The sequence below is a fragment of the Lepidochelys olivacea genome (assembly GCF_965140295.1).
Source record: "Lepidochelys olivacea isolate rLepOli2 genome assembly, chromosome: 3".
Lineage (NCBI taxonomy): Eukaryota > Metazoa > Chordata > Testudines > Cheloniidae > Lepidochelys > Lepidochelys olivacea.
In genome coordinates this window covers 114,879,787-114,900,939 of record NC_140413.1, presented here as the reverse complement: position 1 = coordinate 114,900,939, position 21,153 = coordinate 114,879,787, and the positions used below count along the sequence as shown (strand labels likewise).

Genomic DNA, 21,153 nt, shown 5'->3' with positions numbered 1-21,153 from the left:
TGATTTCAGTGGATTTAAGGTAGGGATGGGTAAACTGCGGCCTGGGGGCTGCATCCAGCGCTTCAGACATTTTAATCCAGCCCTCAAGCTCCTGCCGGGGAGTGAGGTCTGGGGCTCGAGCCACTCCAGTGCTCCAGCCAGGGAGCAGGGTCGGGGGCTTGCCCTGCTCATGGCTCCAGGAAGCAGTGGCATGTTCCCCCTCCGGCTCCTATGCATAGAGGTAGCCAAGGGCTCCGCACGCTGCCCCTGGCCCAAGAGCCACCCCCGCAGCTCCTATTGGCTGGGAACCATTGCCAATGGGAGCTGAAGGGGCAGCTCCTGCAGACAGGGCAGTACACAAAGCTGCCTGGCCGTGCCTCTGTGTAGGAGCTGGAGGGGAGACATGCCGCTGCTTCCGGGAGCTCCTTAAGTTAAGCGCCACCTGGAGCCTGCACCCCAACCCACTTCCATGCCCCAAACCCCTGCCCCAGCCCTGATCCCCCTCCTGCTCTCTGAATCCCTCAGTCCTAATGCGGAGCACCCTCCTGCACCTCCAATCCCTCATCCCCAGACCCACCCCAGAGCCCTCACCCCCAGCCAGAGCCCCTGCATGCTCCCTGCACCCCAACCCCCAATTCCATGAGCATTCATGGGTCACCATACAATTTCCATACCCAGATGTGGCTCTTGGGCCAAAAAGTTTGCCCACCCTGATTTAAGGCATAGCACCAGGTATAATGCATTGCATCAGATTCACTTTTCCACAATAACATCTAAACAATGAGGTTTTCATTATAAACATTTGCTAGGGCACAGTTTTCAAGATAAACAGTAACCGGATTTCTATAGCATTATGTTCTATAGGATTTGCTTTTTACAAAAAGTAAGTTTTACTGCTCGATGCTATCTAGGCCTACATAAGGAAAATCAGATTTAAAAATCTAATCTACAAACCCATTCAAAGGACAGAGTACTGGCAAGAATTAGCACACAATGGTCTGACATTTTCAAGAGTCATTAGCAGTTTTAGACTGGACGGGCTTTGTAACACACTTCAATCTATTCTCAGCCTAAATAGATTGTATTCAAAACTACTTGGATCTTTTCTGCACTGTAGTTCCTAGCTTTCTTCTCCTTGAACTAACAGTGACATTCTCTTCTTGCTGTGTAAAGAGCTTTGGACACACGGACACACACGACAATTGTCTGGAACCAAACCTGTGACTTTGAACACCAAAAGCACAAGCCTGTTTTTGTTGAGCTCTGCAATATCATAATTAGCTGTATAGCCACTGAACTCAGTCACTAGAGGGAGTCAAGATCAGATATACACACACAATGGCAGAGTAATAGTTCCTCTCTCACACACACACACACACACACACACACACACCCTCAAGTTGAAAAGCATGGTTTGGGTATGTATTGATCTTCAGCATCTTATCTTCTTGCATGAAAGACAGACAGAACTACAAGGAGAACGATTAGATATATTTAATCTTGACTGCAAAGAGATTTAACACTAATAAGTGTGGTGCATATAAATCCATATTGACTGACAATGTACCACTAATTATAGCACAACACCACCATTTGACCAGTAACGCTAGCTTATAACAAAAGTCTTTCAGTATGTACGAAGCCATTTCCTTCAGCACTAATGAATGCCTTCCTTGTGCACTCACATAAGGAAAGAAACCTTAAAGAAATATGGGTCCCACTGGTGTCAAACACCAGAACTACTTTTCAAAAAACATAAAACTGTTCCTATAACTCTGATGTGGCTAAAAGACACCTAAACATGCTCATTTCCCTTTTAGAATTAATTTTTTTAAATTTGGTTCTCTAATTCCCAGCACCTGCACCACAGATTCCAGATTTTAGTCAGAAGCGGCTGCTGCCGCTACTCTGATGGCACAAGCAGAGTCAGGAGTTGGGATCATCAGCAAGGGCAAATCCTGGGTTAGAGACACTGTCTGTACAAATGGCTAGCAGTTGCCCAGTAATCTAAAGGAAATGGCTCTAAAGAGAGAGAAGTCCCAGACTTCTGTGAGGTTGAATGTGAGGAAGAAAACCCCTGAGATTTACTTCTAAGGCATATTAGGTTTCTGCTGATTATTTTTCTATTATTGGAGCTGTGTGGGAGTGTTTAATACAGAAGCTTCTCCTTTTGTTTCAGCCTGTGCTTAGGATATCACAACTCATTGTTTTGAAAGGGACTGTAGTGTCACAAACTCAGCTAGATGACTTCACCACAGGATTAAGTAGTAGGAAAAAGATAGGATGCAAAGAAACAAAGGCTTTGTTTAAACACAAAGAACTTTGGAAAGTAGCAACAAACACAGGTAACAGAAATATATATGAATGTTAAATGCATTTGAGTCCAATATATAGGCTCTCAAATGCTACAGTGATATATGGCAGTATAAAACACTGAGATAGAATATATAGGAAGGATTTCCCCATATTGGTGAAAAATGTTTATACATGAATGTAATCACTTGCTAACACTGCATCGGCCACTTGTACTTCAGACTTCTACTCTGTCACTGAAGGTTCCTAGCCTGCAAACTACAGAGTGTTAAGACTGCTACATACTTATTTGATGTAGTGAAGCAGATAGAAGTGTTACCAACTTTTGTGATTTTATTGTGAGTCTTGCAGTGTTTCTCTTCTAGAAAATCATGGGATTACATGAGAAACATTTTGTTTTTTATTCTTTATTAAGGCAAAGTTACAATAAAATGATCAAATACTACATTGTACATTACCTATTCAGGTTAATATTCAAAATCCTAGCTGAAGATTCTGGTTTTCTGCCTGGGCAGCCCTCCTCCTCTGAGTAGATTAAAAAGGCTAACTAAATTTCTAAACACCTATCCACTTTTTTGCACTTCTCTTGTGTAGGTGTTTGTAATGAAAAGTTTGCACAACAAGGACAGTCCATATTTTACTATATTACAGTTCCAAAGGCAGAGTCACATTTTTCTAGTAAAGTGTATATAAAATCTAGCTGCTAACAATAAGGAATACATTTGTCATTCTGTTTAAAAAGGTAGATGCTTTACCCCAACATTAAGTAAGCAGATCTCGAGGATGCTGGCACCCCATAAAATTAATCTCTTTAATAATTTCTTCCCCAAACCATCTATTCCCAGACATAACTGTCACATGTTTCCCTTACCCCTCCAACAGAGCACTTCCCTAGTAGCAAAAATATGATGATCTTAACTGGAGACAAATGCTGTCTATACAGACATTTATTTAAAAAATTCCTTTATGAGCTCCACAAATTGAAGATGTATATCCCTTTTCCCATGTAAAAGGCCCACTAATCCAGATAAATTTCTTTGTCCAAATACCTCCCCCATCTTTTCATCTGGATTGTTTAAAATAAGTTTCTAGCCCTCATGGTTTCAGCGAAACAACTGTGTTAAGCTTGGAAACATACCATAAGGGCCCTAAAAAAATCTAGAAGACAAATAAAATCTCAATTTTGAAGGAGCGGGAGAAGGGAGGGAACTAAAGCTCATGATTTTAAAACCAATCTCTTGATTTTGGGTATCTGACTCAAGGTTTTAAAATGCCTCAAGCCAGAAATACTGAGATAGGGGAGAAAGCCTTTTACAACCCTATAAGTCTTCCTAGTTCACATACCTGATTCAATAAATCAACATCTTGTATTAAAGCCATTACCACTTCGCGACAGAAAGAGTCAGGACTCCTTTACAGAGCCTCACTTATGCTGAATCAGCCCCATTGCTTTTAATAGAACAACAATCCCTCAGGATTGAGTATGCTACTTTTACAAGATAAAACATTATGAATTAAATTCCAGCCATTTAAAGAAATATCTATAAAATGAATTAACTGCGGAATAAACTCTTCTTGGCACCAAATGCAAATTGTGAATACACAGAGACTTTAAAGGAATGTACCTATGCACTATGTTTAGAATTTTAAAGTAGTTTGGCTAGTAACAAAAATAATGCTGTCCATCAAACCAATATAAAATATACTATATATCAAATACCCAAATGCAATCTATTTTACATTCAGCATTCTAAAGCTATGCACTCAACAGGTTTTGATTATCTCTTCTATCTAAAATGTTTGAGAGTTGTTTGAGGGTTTTTTCTTTTTCTTCTCCTTCTTTAAACTTTACAGCTATTGCATTAGAAAAATTATGGAACCTCCAGCAGACGTTGACTCCTGCCAATAAATGCCAAAAAGTTAGTGTTGTCTAGAAGGCCCATTTACTCCATTAAAAAATTTCCTAAACAAATTAGTTGCAGAGTGAGTAACAGACAGGACAGATTTTCTTTCTACAACTGTAAATTGTTTTGGAAAGCAAGAGAAAAAGGATGCAAAGGAATGTTTGGTTTGGCACTGCTGACGGTTATTCATGACCCAAAAAACCCCTGTTTAAAACCATAATAATGGATAACTATCACTTTACTCTCACGTACTCCACTGACTCACTCTTCCCAACATAATGATCAAGGTAGGAAATGCACAGAGTTTTGACTTAATAAGCAAACTGCAGGGAAACTGCTGATACACCAGCCTGGCTGGTGTGTTTTATATAATTGCAATGGATTTGTATTATTAAGAACAGTTACAAACTACTGCAGTAAAAGGCTTATATAAGAGCTCCTCACTTATACAAACTCATGTAGTACTCAAAACAGGCTTTTTCAGAAATAATGGTTTGAGTTATTCTCCAAAGAACAACAGTGGAGACCAACTAAGTTAAAGGAAAAAAAGAGAGTCAGATATTGATATTTGGGCAGATGCACAAAGACAAATTAGTTTCTATAAAAGATTGAAGGAAAAAATAAAACTATCCATCCTTTTGATCATGTTCAATGATTTATGGGCTTTTGTTGTATCACTGATGATCACAGACCATATGCAATCAGAAACTGTACACAGCAGAGAACATAGAACAGTCATGGGTTAAAACTTCAGACAAGCTCCATATGTCCAAACGCCGATTCTGTTTGCCTCCCAGATTCGATCTGGGCAGTTCACTGGTGCACAAGTTCATGTCTTCTCCCCCACCAAGATATTTTGGATATACATTAAAAGAGGAGGAAATAAAAAACAGACTAATAACACACTGCATACTAACTTCTAATCTGCCTGAATCAATGGCCTCAATTTAAACTGAGACATTTCCTGTAAAAGCAACATGTTATTTATCAAACTACTCCAACAAAAGTGCAACTGTTGAAGTGTGGTTTGTAAATAATATATTTCCTGAAACTGAAGTTTGCAATTATCTACAGACCTCACTGACTGATTTTCTTGGGGAAGCCAAATCTCCCTCCACATGTTAGTTTCACATACAGTGGACATCTACACTCAATTAAAAACCCAGGTCTTGAGTCCCCAATTTAGCAAAGTACTTCAGCACATACTAAAGTATTTTGCTAAATGGGGAGGAATATAAGCACATGTTTAAGTGCTTTGCTAAATCAGAGCTTTTCTCAGCTGCCATTACAATGAATGTGATCCTGGAAGTGTTTCATATTGATCAGAAAGATGAGAGACATGGTTCCATCGTTCTAGATTCTATGTTAAGCAGTTTTAAAGACCACTGTATGTAAAACTAAAACCACATACCTTGTGGGAGTTGAATAAAAATAATCTCAACAGAAACTGGATGTCAGAGAATAAATTTGACTAATGAAAAAGCAATTGAGTAAAAACTGAATTAAGTTTAAAATAGTGTTCTCCAGCCAAAGGGGGGGGGAGCACAATCTCTGTCATTCCGTAAATGAAGTTTCTTATTTCAATATGCTTACCTAGAAAATCTAGAGTTATTGCTCAACATTGTATGGCTAAAACCCAACTTATTACTTGCCCTGTATGAGAACACTAGTTCTATTCAAAAAAACATATGGGGGGGAGGGGAGAAGAGGGATTACATCATTTAAAAATGTTATATTTGGGAAGGTAATTTCCTTTAGCTGAATGCCCTTTTCTCTTCTCCACATCAGTTTAAAAAAACAAAAAACAAAAACACAACCATGATTGAATATATTAGTTGTTTAAAATTAACTATCAAACACACCATGGAGTTAGATGCACTGTGCATATTGACAAGGTTTCATTTAACTTTTTAGGAGCTTAAAATAAATGAGATCATAAAGGCTGTGCCTTAAACTACAAAAACACGGAAATTCAGAGTTCAAACTAAAAGTGTCTTTTATTTATTCCAATTGATATGGACAGTATACAAGACCAACCACAGTTTGGAAATATTTTAGGAGATCTTTTGGGTTTCATCATTTCCTTCAAGTTCTTGAAACTAATAGTTAATAATTTAACTTTTGTAACAACTGTATTAAAAAGCTAAATAAAATACTTTGGTGGAGCTGTATGCTAGGTGGCTTTTAACAGGGTAGGGAACATCAAAAATCTAGTAATCATGATATTTAAATCCATATTCAGCCAATCCAAAGAAATCTTTCTGCACAATGATTTGATAATTCACTACAGAATTATCTAGGTTTTGTGGATGTATTGCTGGGTGACAGTAACAAAGCATCTTTACTTGTCTCACCTTATAATTTTGGAAATGCTTTTAGTTTCTCCAGTCTGTTCTGACTTCTACTTGCTAACAGATATTCTTCACTTCATACACAGATAACAAGACCAATTTTCCTTGTTCTATCTTTAACCCCAAAACAATTTTTTTCTTGTCTGCACCAATCTGTATGCATGTCAGTTTTATTCAAATTCCCTTTTCACCTTCTTGAGAGTTGCACCCAGTCTCCTTTTACCTGACCAGTCCAGAGACAACCCTTGTACTAAATTTTGCTGCTTTGATTGGAATGGCCATTGAATAAGGATGCCTTGCCTTTTCCTTTGCCTACCATTTTCAAAACATGTCACATCTTAAGTTTTCCATATGGCTCATTACAGTCACTTATTCCAGAGTGTATGCAGTTGGGAACTAATCTGAAGAAGTGCCAAGCATGCACAAATCATTGTCATCAACTAAGCTGTGTGTATTCAATTACTCAAAGAATCAATCCTGAAGCACTTGCATGAGAGGAAAGTGATCAGGAACAGCCAGCATGGATTCACCAAGGGAAGGTCATGCCTGACTAATCTAATCGCCTTTTATGATGAGATTACTGGTTCTGTGGATGAAGGGAAAGCAGTGGATGTATTGTTTCTTGACTTTAGCAAAGCTTTTGACACGGTCTCCCATAGTATTCTTGTCACCAAGGAAGTATGGGCTGGATGAATGCACTATAAGGTGGGTAGAAAGCTGGCTAGATTGTCGGGCTCAACGGGTAGTGATCAATGGCTCCATGTCTAGTTGGCAGCCGGTATCAAGTGGAGTGCCCCAAGGGTCGGTCCTGGGGCCGGTTTTATTCAATATCTTCATAAATGATCTGGAGGATGGTGTGGATTGCACTCTCAGCAAATTTGCGGATGATATTAAACTGGGAGGAGTGGTAGATACGCTGGAGGGGAGGGATAGGATACAGAAGGACCTAGACCAATTGGAAGATTGGGCCAAAAGGAATCTGATGAGGTTCAATAAGGATAAGTGCAGGGTCCTGCACTTAGGACGGAAGAACCCAATGCACAGCTACAGACTAGGGACCGAATGGCTAGGCAGCAGTTCTGCAGAAAAGGACCTAGGGGTGACAGTGGACGAGAAGCTGGATATGAGTCAGCAGTGTGCCCTTGTTGCCAAGAAGGCCAATGGCATTTTGGGATGTATAAGTAGGGGCATAGTGAGCAGATCGAGGGACGTGATCGTTCCCCTCTATTCGACATTGGTGAGGCCTCATCTGGAGTACTGTGTCCAGTTTTGGGCCCCACACTTCAAGAAGGATGTGGATAAATTGGAGAGAGTCCAGCGAAGGGCAACAAAAATGATTAGGGGTCTAGAACACATGACTTATGAGGAGAGGCTGAGGGAGCTGGGATTGTTTAGCCTGCAGAAGAGAAGAATGAGGGGGGATTTGATAGCTGCTTTCAACTACCTGAAAGGGGGTTCCAAAGAGGATGGCTCTAGACTGTTCTCAATGGTAGCAGATGACAGAACGAGGAGTAATGGTCTCAAGTTGCAGTGGGGGAGGTTTAGATTGGATATTAGGAAAAACTTTTTCACTAAGAGGGTGGTGAAACACTGGAATGAGTTACCTAGGGAGGTGGTAGAATCTCCTTCCTTAGAGGTTTTTAAGGTCAGGCTTGACAAAGCCCTGGCTGGGATGATTTAACTGGGAATTGGTCCTGCTTTGAGCAGGGGGTTGGACTAGATGACCTTCTGGGGTCCCTTCCAACCCTGATATTCTATGATTCTACTTTGAAAACAGGCCATTAATTTAGGTCTTGAAAAATACAGGAGAAAGGCTAACGGCAAGCAAAGCATCATGAAAAATAATCTGTTTCCCAATTAGGCAACAACAATTAGGTGAATGAAACCCTCTGGCCAGCAGCGGGCTGAGCGGGTCCAGCGGCTGGAACTCCGGCTGGCAGGACCCGGTGGACAGAACCCCAGACCGGTGACGGGATGAGCTGCTCAGTCCACCGCTGGTCTGGGGTTCTGTCCGCCGAACCTGCTAAGCCTGCTGCCGGTCTGGGGTTCCGTCTACCAGCCCCTTGCCAGCCGGAGCCCCAGCCCCATTCAGCCTGCTGCCAGCCTGGGTGAACAGAACCCCTAGCCGGCAACAGGCTGAGCGGGGCCGGAGGCCAGGACCCCGGCTGGCAGGAGCTGGTGGAACCCCAGACCAGCAGCAGGTGAGCCGCTGCCAGTCTGGGGTTCTGTCTGCCACCCCGCTCAGCTCGCTGACAGTCTGGGGTCCTGGCTTCTGGCCCCTTGCCATCCGGGGTCCCAGCCGGAGTCCCAGCCCCACTCAGCCTGCTGCCGGCCTGGGATACCAGCCACCAGCCCCACTCACCTCGCTGCTGGTCTGGGTTTCCAGCCATCCGGGTCCATGCCAGCCGGGGTCCTGGCTGCTGGCTCCGCTCAGTCTGTTGCCAGTCTGGGGTTCCGTTGGGGACCCCTATAAATGTAAAATTTATTACTGGCACAGGAAACCTTAAATTAATGAAGACTTGGCATGCCACTTCTCAAAGGTTGTTGAACCGTGCTCTAGAGCCAGACATGTACAAGCAACCATCTGGCATGCGTCTTTCAAAGGCCAAAAAGGTCATTTTTCATAACATATACATTTCCATAGGCCCAGTGCCAAAGACAACTAGAGCAGGGGTTCTCAGCCAAATTATTTGCGGCCACCAACTCTTGCTGGTGGCCGCTCTCACACTTTTTCCTAAAATACTTAATTAGCTTTAGGAAAAACAAAAATATGCACAAATAAATATGCACATATACATGTCCAAATCAGAGTATTTTATTTATTGCTAGCTAGTAAATCTGTTGTGAAAAGAGATATTAACAAAACATACAAGTATCACTTTTCACAGTAGACTTACTCAGCCCTGGCAAGTTTGGGGACAAATTAAGCCCTGGATCGGGTATCGGGGGAGGCAGAAGGGGGCTGGAGCCCAAGGCCCTGTGGCCAGAGGACAGAGCCCAAAGACACACAGCTGGAGCCTGGGGCCGGAGCCTGAAGCCCTGCAGCCAGAGCCTGCCGCCCTACCACCCCAGGGCTGAAGCCCAAAGCCTGAGTCCCACCATCCCTGGGAAGATGGGGAGCCTGGCTGCCTGCTCCTCCAGTGTTGTGCCCCAGGTGTCTCCAGAGGGGGCAGGGCCCAACCCTTGTTGGCACTCCTAGCAACCAACACCCAAGGCAGTGTATGCAGGAGCACCAGAGAAGGCTGTGGCTAGAAGGAAAGCCCCTGGTGACCACATTTGAAAAAAGCTGAACTAGAGTCAGTAAATTAACTCTACATTTTCTACTTGGCAGCACAATGCCATACCACAGGGCTGGATGTAAAACGCATTCTATCAAGTTTTTTTTAAATGTATGTAGATACAGAATTAGACTGCAAGGTTCAGATTGAACAACACTTGAAGCACCTTCCCCGAGGAGAACATGCTTTAGATCTTACTCAGTGATATGATCTAGTGCTGGAAATACAGTAGAAGTGGAAAAAACAGAACTATGAGTCGAGAAAAGTAAATATTTAAGACAATGTTTCCCAACTCATTATGAAGGGATTGATCTTAGTTAGTCACAGAAGCATTAGTATCCCACAGTTAAACCCAGTGAATTCAGATTAAAGTATCTCTGCTTCCATTTTTCAGGGTACAAGCAACTTAAGTGAAACCTTTCCAGAGTAGCCACCCAAAATTAGTAATGAAGAAATGAATAAAAAAACCCAAACAAACCACAACCTAACTATGGTAGTAATTAAATATTAATTTTTACATAACTGTATTTATATATTTGTCTGGTTTATTCAGACATTAAAGTTTAATCAAAGTACTGATTTATTAAGTAAAACCATAATGGAATTCCAGTAATGCTTCCAGTTATGTAATCCCATTGTTGGTATATAAGAAAGCCTAATAATTTCTAATTTTTCTGATCTATTCCACAGTTCATACTATAAAAGAATTTTGGCACATACAGTACATAATACTGACACTAACTTTCAATTAAATTAATCAGTGGAAGGCAGAGCTGAATTCAGGGCCGTCCTTAGGCATACGCGGCTGCATAAGCCACCTGAAAATTTGGGGCACCACTGGATCTTAGTGTCTACCCTCCTGGCTCTTCCTAGCCCAGTTCTGACCCTTCCTGCAGGCTTTCACAGCTGGCTGCTGCAGCCTGGCGACTCTTACTCCAGAGGGAATCTAATAACTTAAAAGTGAAAAAGCCTGCCAGACCTATTAGCACAACACTGAAACTGTTAAAGAGCCATTGAGTGGTAATGAAGCCATTTAACAGGCATTTGCCAATCCCCAGTATATACTGTCAGTCTCTGAATTTACTGAGCAAAACAGTTGTGCATTACTGTAATATTTACTCAGAACAGGTTAGTCTACAGGACCTTAGTTTAAAATGTGCTTTAAAAACATTTCATTAGTGAGTTGGTGAAGATTATAAAAAAAAAAAATCACATCTCTAAAAAATCCTTGCATAGATTTTTAGATGCATAATCATCTTTAGCCTTAAATGCTTGGATCTTCAGACATATAGTGTTGTAAATAAATCCTTCAAAAGACCACCCTTATCTAAAATACACATTTTAATTTTAATTACTATAGTACAAAAAAACATGCTTCCAAAGTCTTCCTGTCCTTTCTCCCTTCACCCTCTTCCCCACTACCAACACCTGTTGAAGAGAGCCCATAAAGGAACAACACCCCTGTCCTTCCAGATAGCTGGACAAAGAGTTTCCTTTTCTTTACCTCTAGCTGATGAACTAGTTTTAAGAGAACGCTCCAGCAAAATCAGTACCTAGTAAGATATAAAATCCTTTGTTATGCCTAAAATCTTTGGAAACATTTTTGAAAGTTGGTGAAATTTCACACACATCTATTGTTATGGAGATCACACAAAGTAAATTAGCCCTGGTCTACACTAGGAGTTGAGGTCGAATTTAGCAGCGTTAAATTGATTTAACCCTGCACCCATCCACATGACAAAGCCCTTTTTTTCGACTTAAAGGGCTCTTAAAATCGGTTTCCTTACTCCACCCCCAACAAGGGGATTAGCGCTGAAATCGGCCTTCCTGGGTCGAATTTGGGTTACTGTGGATGCAATTAGATAGTATTGGCCTCCAGGAGCTATCCCAGAGTGCTCCATTGTGTCCACTCTGGACAGCACTCTCAACTCAGATGCACTGGCCAGGTAGACAGGAAAAGGCCCGCGAACTTTTGAATTTCATTTCCTGGTTGGCCAGTGTGGCAAGCTGCAGGTGAGTGCAGAGCTCATCAGCAAAGGTGACCATAATGGAGTCCCAGAATTGCAAAAGAGCTCCAGCATGGACCAGACGGGAGGTACGGGATCTGATCTCTGTATGGGGAGAGGAATCCATGCTATCCATTCCAGTTTTCGAACTGCCAAAACATTTGTCAAAATCTCCCAGGGCATGAAGGACAGAGGCCATAACAGTGACCCGAAGCAGTGCCGCGTGAAACTTAAGGAGCTGAGGCAAGCCTACCAGAAAACCAGAGAGGCAAACGGCCGCTCTGGGTCAGAGCCCAAAACATGCCGCTTCCATGATGAGCTGCATGCCATTTTAGGAGGTTCAGCCAACACTACCCCAACCGTGTTGTTTGACTCCTTCAGTGGAGATGGAGGCAACACGGAATCAGGTTTTGGGGACAAGGAAGATGATGATGATGAGGTTGTAGATAGCTCACAGGAAGCAAGCGGAGAAACCAGTTTTCCCGACAGCCAGGAACTGTTTCTCACCCTGGACCTGGAGCCAGTACCCCCCAACCCACCCAAGGCTGCCTCCTGGACCTGCCAGGTGGAGAAGGGACCTCTGGTGAGTGTACCTTTTTAAATAGTATACATGGTTTAAAAGCAAGCATGTTTAATGATTAATTTGCCCTGGCATTTGCGGCCAGTACAGCTACTGGAAAAGTCTGTTAACGCGTCTGGGGATGGAGTGGAAATCCTCCAGGGACATCTCCATAAAGCTCTCCTGGATGTACTCCCAAAGCCTTTGCAAAAGGTTTCTGGGGAGGGCAGCCTTACTCCATCCACCATGGTAGAACACTTTACCACGCCAGGCCAGTAGCACGTAGTCAGGAATCATTGCAGAACAAAGCATTGCAGTGTATGTTTGCAGGCATTCAAACAACATCCGTTCTTTATCTCTCTGTGTTATCCTCAGGAGAATGATATCATTCATGGTCACCTGGTTGAAATAGGGTGCTTTTCTTAAGGGGACATTCAGAGGTGCCCATTCCTGCTGGGCTGTTTGCCTTTGGCTGAACAGAAATGTTCCCCGCTGTTAGCCATGAGGAGGGGGGTGGGGTTAGCCACGTGGTGGGGGGAGGCAAAATGCGACCTTAGAACCAAAGCACATGTACTATGTATGTAATGTTAACAGCAAGGTTTACCGTGAAAGAGTGTACCCATTGTTCTACAAAATGTGTCTTTTTAAATACCACAGTCCTTTTTTTTTCCTCCATCAGCTGCATGTGTTTCAAGGATCACAGGATCTTCTCCTTCCCAGAGGCTAGCAAAGATTAGAAGGTGAAAAAAAATGCACTCGTGATGAAGTATTCTCTGAGCTCACGCTGTCCTCCCACGCTGACAGAGCACAGAGGAATGCGTGGAGGCAGACAATGTTAGAGTGCAGGAAAGCACAAAATGACAGGGAGGAGAGGTGGCAGGCTGAAGAGAGGGCTGAAGCTGAAAGGTGGCGTCAGCGTGATGAGAGGGGGCAGGATTCAGTGCTGAGGCTGCTGGAGGATCAAACTAATATGCTCCAGCATATGGTTGAGTTGCAGAAAAGGCAGCAGGAGCACAGATCGCCACTACAGCCCCTGTGTAACCAACCGCCCTCCTCCCCAAGTTCCATAGCCTCCTCACCCAGATGCCCAAGAACACAGTAGCCTCAGGCCACCCAGCCACTCCACCCCAGAGGATTGCCCAAGCAACAGAAGGCTGGCATTCAATAAGTTTTAAAATTTTAAACTTTTAAAGTGCTGTGTGGCCTTGTCCTTCCCTCCTCCACCACCCCTCCCGGGCTACCTTGGCAGTTATCCCCCTGTTTCTGTGATGAATTAATAAAGAATGCATGAATGTGAAGCAACAATGACTTTATTGCCTCTGCAAGCGGTGATTGAAGGGAAGAGGGGAGGGTGGTTATCTTACAGGGAAGTAGAGTGAACCAGGGGGTGGGTGGGGGCAGGGGTTTCATCAAGGAGAAACAAACAGAACTTTCACACTGTAGCCTGGCCAGTCATGAAACTGGTTTTCAAAGCTTCTCTGATGCGTACCGCACCCTCCTGTGCTCTTCTAACCGCCCTGGTGTCTGGCTGCGCATAACCAGCAACCAGGTGATGTGCCTCAACGTCCCACCCCACCGTAAACGTCTCCCCCTTACTCTCACAGATATTGTGGAGCGCACAGCAAGCAGTAATAACAGTGGGAATATTGGTTTTGCTGAGGTCTAAGCGAGTCAGTAAACTGCGCCAGCGCGCTTTTAAACGTCCAAATGCACAATCTACCACCATTCTGCACTTGCTCAGCCTGTAGTTGAACAGCTCCTGACTACTGTCCAGGCTGCCTGTGTACGGCTTCATGAGCCATGGCATTAAGGGATAGGCTGGGTCCCCAAGGATAACTATAAGCATTTCAACATCCCCAACGGCTATTTTCTGGTCTGGGAGTCCCTTCCTGCAGCTTTTGAAACAGACCAGAGTCCCTGAAGATGCGAGCGTCATGTACCTTTCCCGGCCATCCCACGTTGATGTTGGTGAAATGTCCCTTGTGATCCACCAGTGCTTGCAGCACTATTGAAAAGTACCCCTTGCGATTTATGTACTCGCCGGCTTGGTGCTCTGGTGCCAAGATAGGGATATGGGTTCCATCTATGGCCCCACCACAGTTAGGGAATCCCATTGCAGCAAAGCCATCCACTATGACCTGCACATTTCCCAGGGTCACCACCCTTGATATCAGCAGATCTTTGATTGTGTTGGCTATTTGCAGCATAGCCCCACAGTAGATTTGCCCACGCCAAATTGATTCCCGGCTGACTGCTAGCTGTCTGGAGTTGCAAGCTTCCACAAGGCTATTGCCACTTGCTTCTCAACTGTGAGGGCTGCTCTCATCTTGGTATTCTTGTGCCTGAGGGCAGGGAAAAGCTAGTCACAAAGTTCCATGAAAGTGCGAAAGTTTCGCAGCCACTGGGAATCGTCCCAGACCTGCAACACTATGCGGTCCCACCAGTCTGTGCTTGTTTCCCGGGCCCAGAATTGGCGTTCCACCACATGAACCTGCCCCATTAGCACCATGATGCCCACATTGCCAGGGCCCATGCTTTGAGAGAAGTCTGTGTCCATGTCCTCATCACTCTTGCCACCGCGCTGACGTCGCCTACTTGCCCAGTTTCGCTTTGCCAGGTTCTGGTGCTGCATATACTGCTGGATAATATGTGTGGTGTTTAATGTGCTCCTAATTGTCAAAGTGATCTGAGCGGGCTCCATGCTTGCCGTGGTATGGCATCTGCACAGAAAAAAGGGGCAGAACGATTGTCTGCCGTTGCTCTGATGGAGGGAGGGGCGACTGACGACATGGCTTACAGGGTTGGCTTACAGGGAATTAAAATCAACAAAGGGGGTGACTTCACATCAAGGAGAAACAAGAACAACTGACACACAGAATGGCCCCCTCAAGGATTGAACTCAAAACCCTGGGTTTAGCAGACCAATGCTCAACCCAATGAGCTATCCCTCCCCCTGGTATTTCAGGCACAACTGAATCTCCATTAAACTTTTCAAGGTGCCCCTGACAGCCCTCACCAAAACAATTGTCAGCCGTTGATTTCACGGAGGGAGGGGGGAGCAAATTAATACAAAACAAATCTGGTGTATTTCTTGTTTTGATCCACTCCATCTATCTTTTACATCTTTGGCTGGCAGCAGACAGTGCAGTAGGACTGCTAGCCATCCTTATCTCCTGCCAGCTTGCCATAAGACAGTACAATAGGACTGCCAGCAGGACTAAAGAGAATGACCCAGTTGAGTCACCCCTATTTTAGTCCCTGCGCCCATATCTGCTCAGGCGCTCCTGACCGACCTTACTGAGGCGGCGAGGAGCACCTCAGACATGATGACAATGGCTATCAGGCCTATTGCACCGTCTACCACAAGGCAATGGGTTGCTGCTGGGTAGCAATGCAGTACTGTGTCTGCCAGCACCTAGGAGAAGTACAGTGACAGTGAGCTGAGCGGGCTCCATGCTTGCCATGGTACGATGTCTGCACAGGTAACTCAGGAAAAAAGGTGCGAAACGATTGTCTGCCGTTGCTTTCACGGAGGGAGCAAGGGAAGGCCTGACGACATGTACCCAGAACCACCCATGACAATGTTTTTGCCCCATTAGGCATTGGGATCTCAACCCAGAATTCCAATGGGCGGCGGAGACTGCGGGAACTGTGGGATAGCTACCCACAGTGCAACGCTCCAGAAGTTGATGCTAGCCTCAATACTGTGGAAGCACTCCGCCGAGTTAATGCACTTAGTCGATTGTGTGTGTCCCCACACAAAATGCTCTATATAAAAACTGACTTCTATAAATTTGACCTAACTTCGTAGTGTTGATATATCGTGTTCCCTTTTTCTAAGGGCAATGAACATTGTTATGAACGCACTAAACCTGTGACTGATTAATTTAAAATAAGTCTTTGTTTCATGAGTTAAATATGTAGTAATCTTATAAAATCAGTTCTAAAATACTGATTAAGAAAATGTAAACAGAGAAGAGCTGCATCATGTATTCCACAATATTTAATGTTGTATTCAGCAAGACAGCTAGCTGACTCACCCTTACTGCAAAGTTTTTGCAAATAAATCTGACAAACTTCAGGGCATATCAAAAAACCTGTGACTGGCATTTTTTTTCCCCAAATTTAGTGCTTTTAATTAGGTATCTTCTGCATGTCCAGTCGTCACCATCTGGCCTGCAGCGGGAAACATGCTCCATTTTCTTTAGAAAGAAATTGCAGAAGAGTGTTTTCAAATGTCATTTGCTTCATTTGGGTTCAGGGATTTGGCTGGAAGGGGACGAGTGGGGTAGGGGACGGAACAGAGGAGGGAGACAGCGGGGCGACAGCGGGGCATGGGCGGAGTGGGGTGGGGCCTGGGGCAGAGCAGGAGTGGAGTATGGGCAGGGCCACAGGCAGAAGAGGTGGGCTAGGGAGCTAGCCTCCCCAAGCAGCAGCTTCACCCACCGCCCATGACAGCAGGTAAGAGCGGGTCGGCTCCCACACACCCAGCACGCACTGCAGTCTCCTTAGACAGGGGCTGTATTCACAGAGCCAAAGGCGCCACACATTCTGCATGAGGGAGAGGATAAAGGGGTTCGCTGTGGGAAACAGCGACTCTCTTCTGCCATGAGGTGGGCCGGGCATCTCTGTATCCTTTGCTGCCTTGTCCCTCCCCCCTCCCGCGGCCTGTGAGCCCGTGCTGCCATCAGCCATAGGGGCACCAATTTAATAATACTGCATAGGGCCCCATAAATCCGAAGGACAACCCTGGCTGAACTACACAGGGAGACCACAGAGTCATCTACCAGTTGTGAGATCACATCAGTATATTCATCTGAACAAAAACAAAAAACAAAGAACCACCACACCCTTAAAATTTCAAACACACAGAGAGCCAGTTATTTAACTGTAGTTTCAGGTGTCTTGTCTCATCAGGCAGAGTCTGAATATGAGGTGTTACAGCTTTCTTAAAATATGGGAGCTTTCTGGGTCCTCAGGAAAGGAAAGGAAAAAGAAAGAAGCATTTGCTTTCATTAGATTCAACTTCATGGCTGTTTCTGCAGGATTACTGCATGTTTCCTTTCACTTTTTCTATATTCCCATCTCAGCCTTCTCTCCATTACTATCTCCACATCCATTGTAGTACTTCCCATGGTATCAGTGGGCTGATGTATCATATGTTGCCTTACTGAAGTTCTCTTTGCCTGTTCAGTGCTGACCCAATAAGGCATGCTAATTTAACAAGTGTCACATCAGTCACAAGCTCCTCATTTTCCTTACTTTTTCTTACCCTGGCCCTTCCCCCCTCCCTCACTGGGGAGGCAAACTGCAGAAAAATGAACTCTTTTTTACCCCTTGGCCTAATCAGTTTCACAAAATTAAACCAGCTCAGGAACCTTCTTTAAAAACAAAAACAGGAAGATATTCATGGTCTCTCAAATGCAGAAGGCTATGTGCACTAGCCTACCTGTATTCCACTAAACGGCTCTCTCTCCCTGTGCGTACAGTTATTGGACTCAAGGTATTTCAAGAACAGCCTTTGAAATGAGTCACGTCTCATGTTAACAGAAACATTTTCTAACTCTCCATTTGGAAAACTTTCTGACCAAGATTTGAACTCTTATGTAAAGCTTTGTTGGTGTTTCCTTTTCTTGTGTTAGATTGTAAAGTGCCACAAGGCACAGTATAAATAATACTGCCCAGCTCCTTTTTAGTGCAATGATGGCAAGACATTTCTCAAATGGTACCTCAACAAGATGTACAATTTTGAAGTTCAACCCCCACCAAAGCCTTTACAAATAATCTAGAGAGCCCTAACGTATCAAATTTAAACAGGGGCCCTTTAGCCTCCCAAAGGCAATGGAATTTATAAAAGAGAATTTTAACTCAAACCAATACATTCCAGTACAGTTTTAAATTTTTTAAAAAAAGCTATTAAACTCATCATGAAGCACTATTAAAAATGTTACAGTATCTATGCTTAAGAATTAAGTATAGGTGAAAGTGAAGGAGGGAGACAAATTAATGGACTCTGAGCCAATTTCAGCAAAGCTACCACCGAGGAAAGCATAAAGTCTATTCCACGATGCACTGTGCTCCTGCAAAGTCTATCATGGCTGAGGAGGGACTCAGCCCTGTCCACGGCAGGCAGTATTTCAATCTAGAAGCAGAGGTTTTGCTGGGGAGCGTCTATCTGCATGCAGGCAATCACATTTAACTTCTGCCGGGACTTCACAGGGAGGATCCTGCTGGCAGGAGGCTCTGAAGAGAGCCACTGAAGAGGCACATGCTCCAGCTGTCCAAGTCACACCCCTCTTTTCAGTGCATACCACCCATTTTTCACTGCACAGTAATGCACTGAACTCTTTATAGGGTTTTGCCGCTATTTTTGCGGACAAAAGCAAAGGCTGCCAACTTGGGACTGCTGAGACAGCATAAACCCTTCCATTGGTATTTACATCTGTGGTAATCCTGGCCCACATTGCTAAAAGTTATGTTTACTTCATGATATTTCTATCTGAAAGAATAAATTAAACATCAGGTTTGGAAGGGGCCGGAGGGGGAGTCAGCCAGCCTTATGGTTATGTAGTCCAAACTACAACACCACAGAGTCTTTTCTGCACTAGAGAATTTTGGTATTGCAAACAGACTCCTCAAATATACCAGATTTTGGCTGAATCAGTTTGCCTGTTCTACTACACTGCAAAAACACCCCATGGCCTCAGGGACCCAAGTTCAAATCTAACTGCTGACTCTTTCCATGCATTTCACAGCCCTCATTAATGAGCAAGACCCTATGCACCAACCCTAGAAGGCAGTCAAATACTGATTTATTTGTAAAATTTGGGAAAGGAGGCTGAGAGAGGTTGCACAAGATCATTTCAGGCAGGACTGGGAATAGAACCCACAGACAAATCCAATCTAATTAACCACACTTCTGGAAGGTGTGTGTCAACGAGACAGGCATTGGTTATCCTGTTTCTAATCCCTGAACCTCACTCATCTCCCAGAGCCACGGATCGGAGGTCAGGTTTCCTAATCCCCAGCATTCTACTGCTGTTTGGTAAATAGTTGTGTAACCCCCAGCTAAATACCTGTCTAATTTAACTTCAGTAGCTGGTGCACATGAAGGATAACAATTATTCCAGCAGAGGTCTGGGTTGGGGATAATCCTTCTGATGATCTATGTAAGAGGTCTTTATGTTTACATGTGAATGAATTTGTGCAGTTTTTTTTAAATGTTTTCTTTAATTCACACAGTGACAAAACACTGTTTAAAATTAAAAACCATTCTAATCATTCAGTCGTGGTATGAAATGCAGCAAAATACATGAGTTCCATATTTGAGCCATCTGTCACAAATTTAGAATGCTGGTGTCACACATTGCCAAGTTTAAGATTGAGCATTAAGATTGCAAGCTTTGTTGCGAGCACCTGCCATGCTCTTAACACAACTTGTGTTCTTGCACAAAAGGAGCCTGAATGATGCACAACTGTTGCCAGAACTGTTGTAATTACACTTGCACCAGATTGGGTCACTCTGCACCAATGCAGTGGCTCCTGCAGGGAAAAAGCAATATGCAGTTGGTCCTCCCTATAGAGGTCTTATTTGGGGAAAAAAAACCAAAAGAACCTTGTTACAGCATCTCTTCAACTCTAGATTATCACAGCCACAAGTCCCTGCTTTGAGGACCCAGGTTGGGAACTGTAGGTATCCACAATCCATTGGGAGTGCAAGAATCAGAGAAAATGCTGTTTGTGGATATGTCAGGCAGATTTAATGCTAGCCAAAATGGCTGCTGTAGCCACATGATACCATTAAAGGTTCAGTTAAAGATTATAGCGCCTTCAGGCAGAGACAGTCTTTTTGTTCTGCATTTGTACACCACCTAGCACACAGAGGTCCTCGTCCATAACTAGAGCCCTGAGCCTCTGCAGTAACACAATTTAAAAAACAGTTTTATTTATTCTTGACAGTGCAATTCTCAAGTGTAGGCGAGGCTCTTGAAAGTAGCAAAGGTCAGCACCATAAATAATTCCTTTAAGATGTAGTTCAGAACCCTGTGACACAGCTTTTTAACAATGAAGTTGTTCTGACTGATAAATTCCTAGAGGAAGGTATGAATTAGTTTGCAGTCTCTTCAATGGCCACCCACACTGCCAATGTCACAAAAGTTTTCTTTTCAGCTAAACACCAGCAGCGAATAGGTTCAGATATGTCAATTTCAGAAATGTCAGTTACATCCTATTTTCAAACAGTTGGCAGTTTGTATATGGTGAGCTGGGGAGAGAAATCTTCTCAACATGTGAATATTCAGAACACTGCTCTGGGCTGCAAAAATGGTAGTCATCCTTAGAGATGCTCAGCGTTTCTCAATTCCCATTGACAGAACCATTAAGGATCAGACCCTCCCTCAAGGGTGCATATGTACATACTAAAATGCATCACAATTCTAACAAGGAATCAAGGCCAAGATTTTTGAAAAAGTTACTAGCAATTTTGAATGCCCGATTTGAGATACCTTGCTGAGGGTGGACGTTCAGCACTTTCTTAAAATCGCCCCTTTCAGATGTCTCACGTTGGACACCCAAAATTACTAGTCACTTTTTAAAGTTTTGTAAAAAAAAGTTTAAAAATTGACCTAATGTATAAATCAATACAATACATTGCTTCTGTTAAATTGTTCTTATGACTTAGCTTTATTTGAGAAGAATGCATGGTGTGAAAAAAATTAAGACACAGATTTGATTTACAGATTATATTAATCATATGATAATTAA

The 21,153-nt window shown here is 43.5% G+C and overlaps 1 protein-coding gene across 2 annotated transcripts in view; it reads right to left on the bottom strand.

The window, feature by feature from the left end:
* PLEKHG1 (pleckstrin homology and RhoGEF domain containing G1) overlaps nt 1-21,153 on the bottom strand; it is a 216,936-nt gene that overhangs the window by 166,240 nt on the left and 29,543 nt on the right. The window contains exon 2 of one of the 2 annotated variants that reach the window (XM_084625153.1): nt 8,910-9,014. The exons of the other annotated variant lie outside the window; for it this stretch is intronic. Coding sequence (XP_084481279.1) covers nt 8,910-8,937 — 28 coding nt within the window. The 5' untranslated portion in view covers nt 8,938-9,014. The remainder of the gene's footprint in view (nt 1-8,909; nt 9,015-21,153) is intronic. 2 annotated transcript variants of the gene reach the window in all.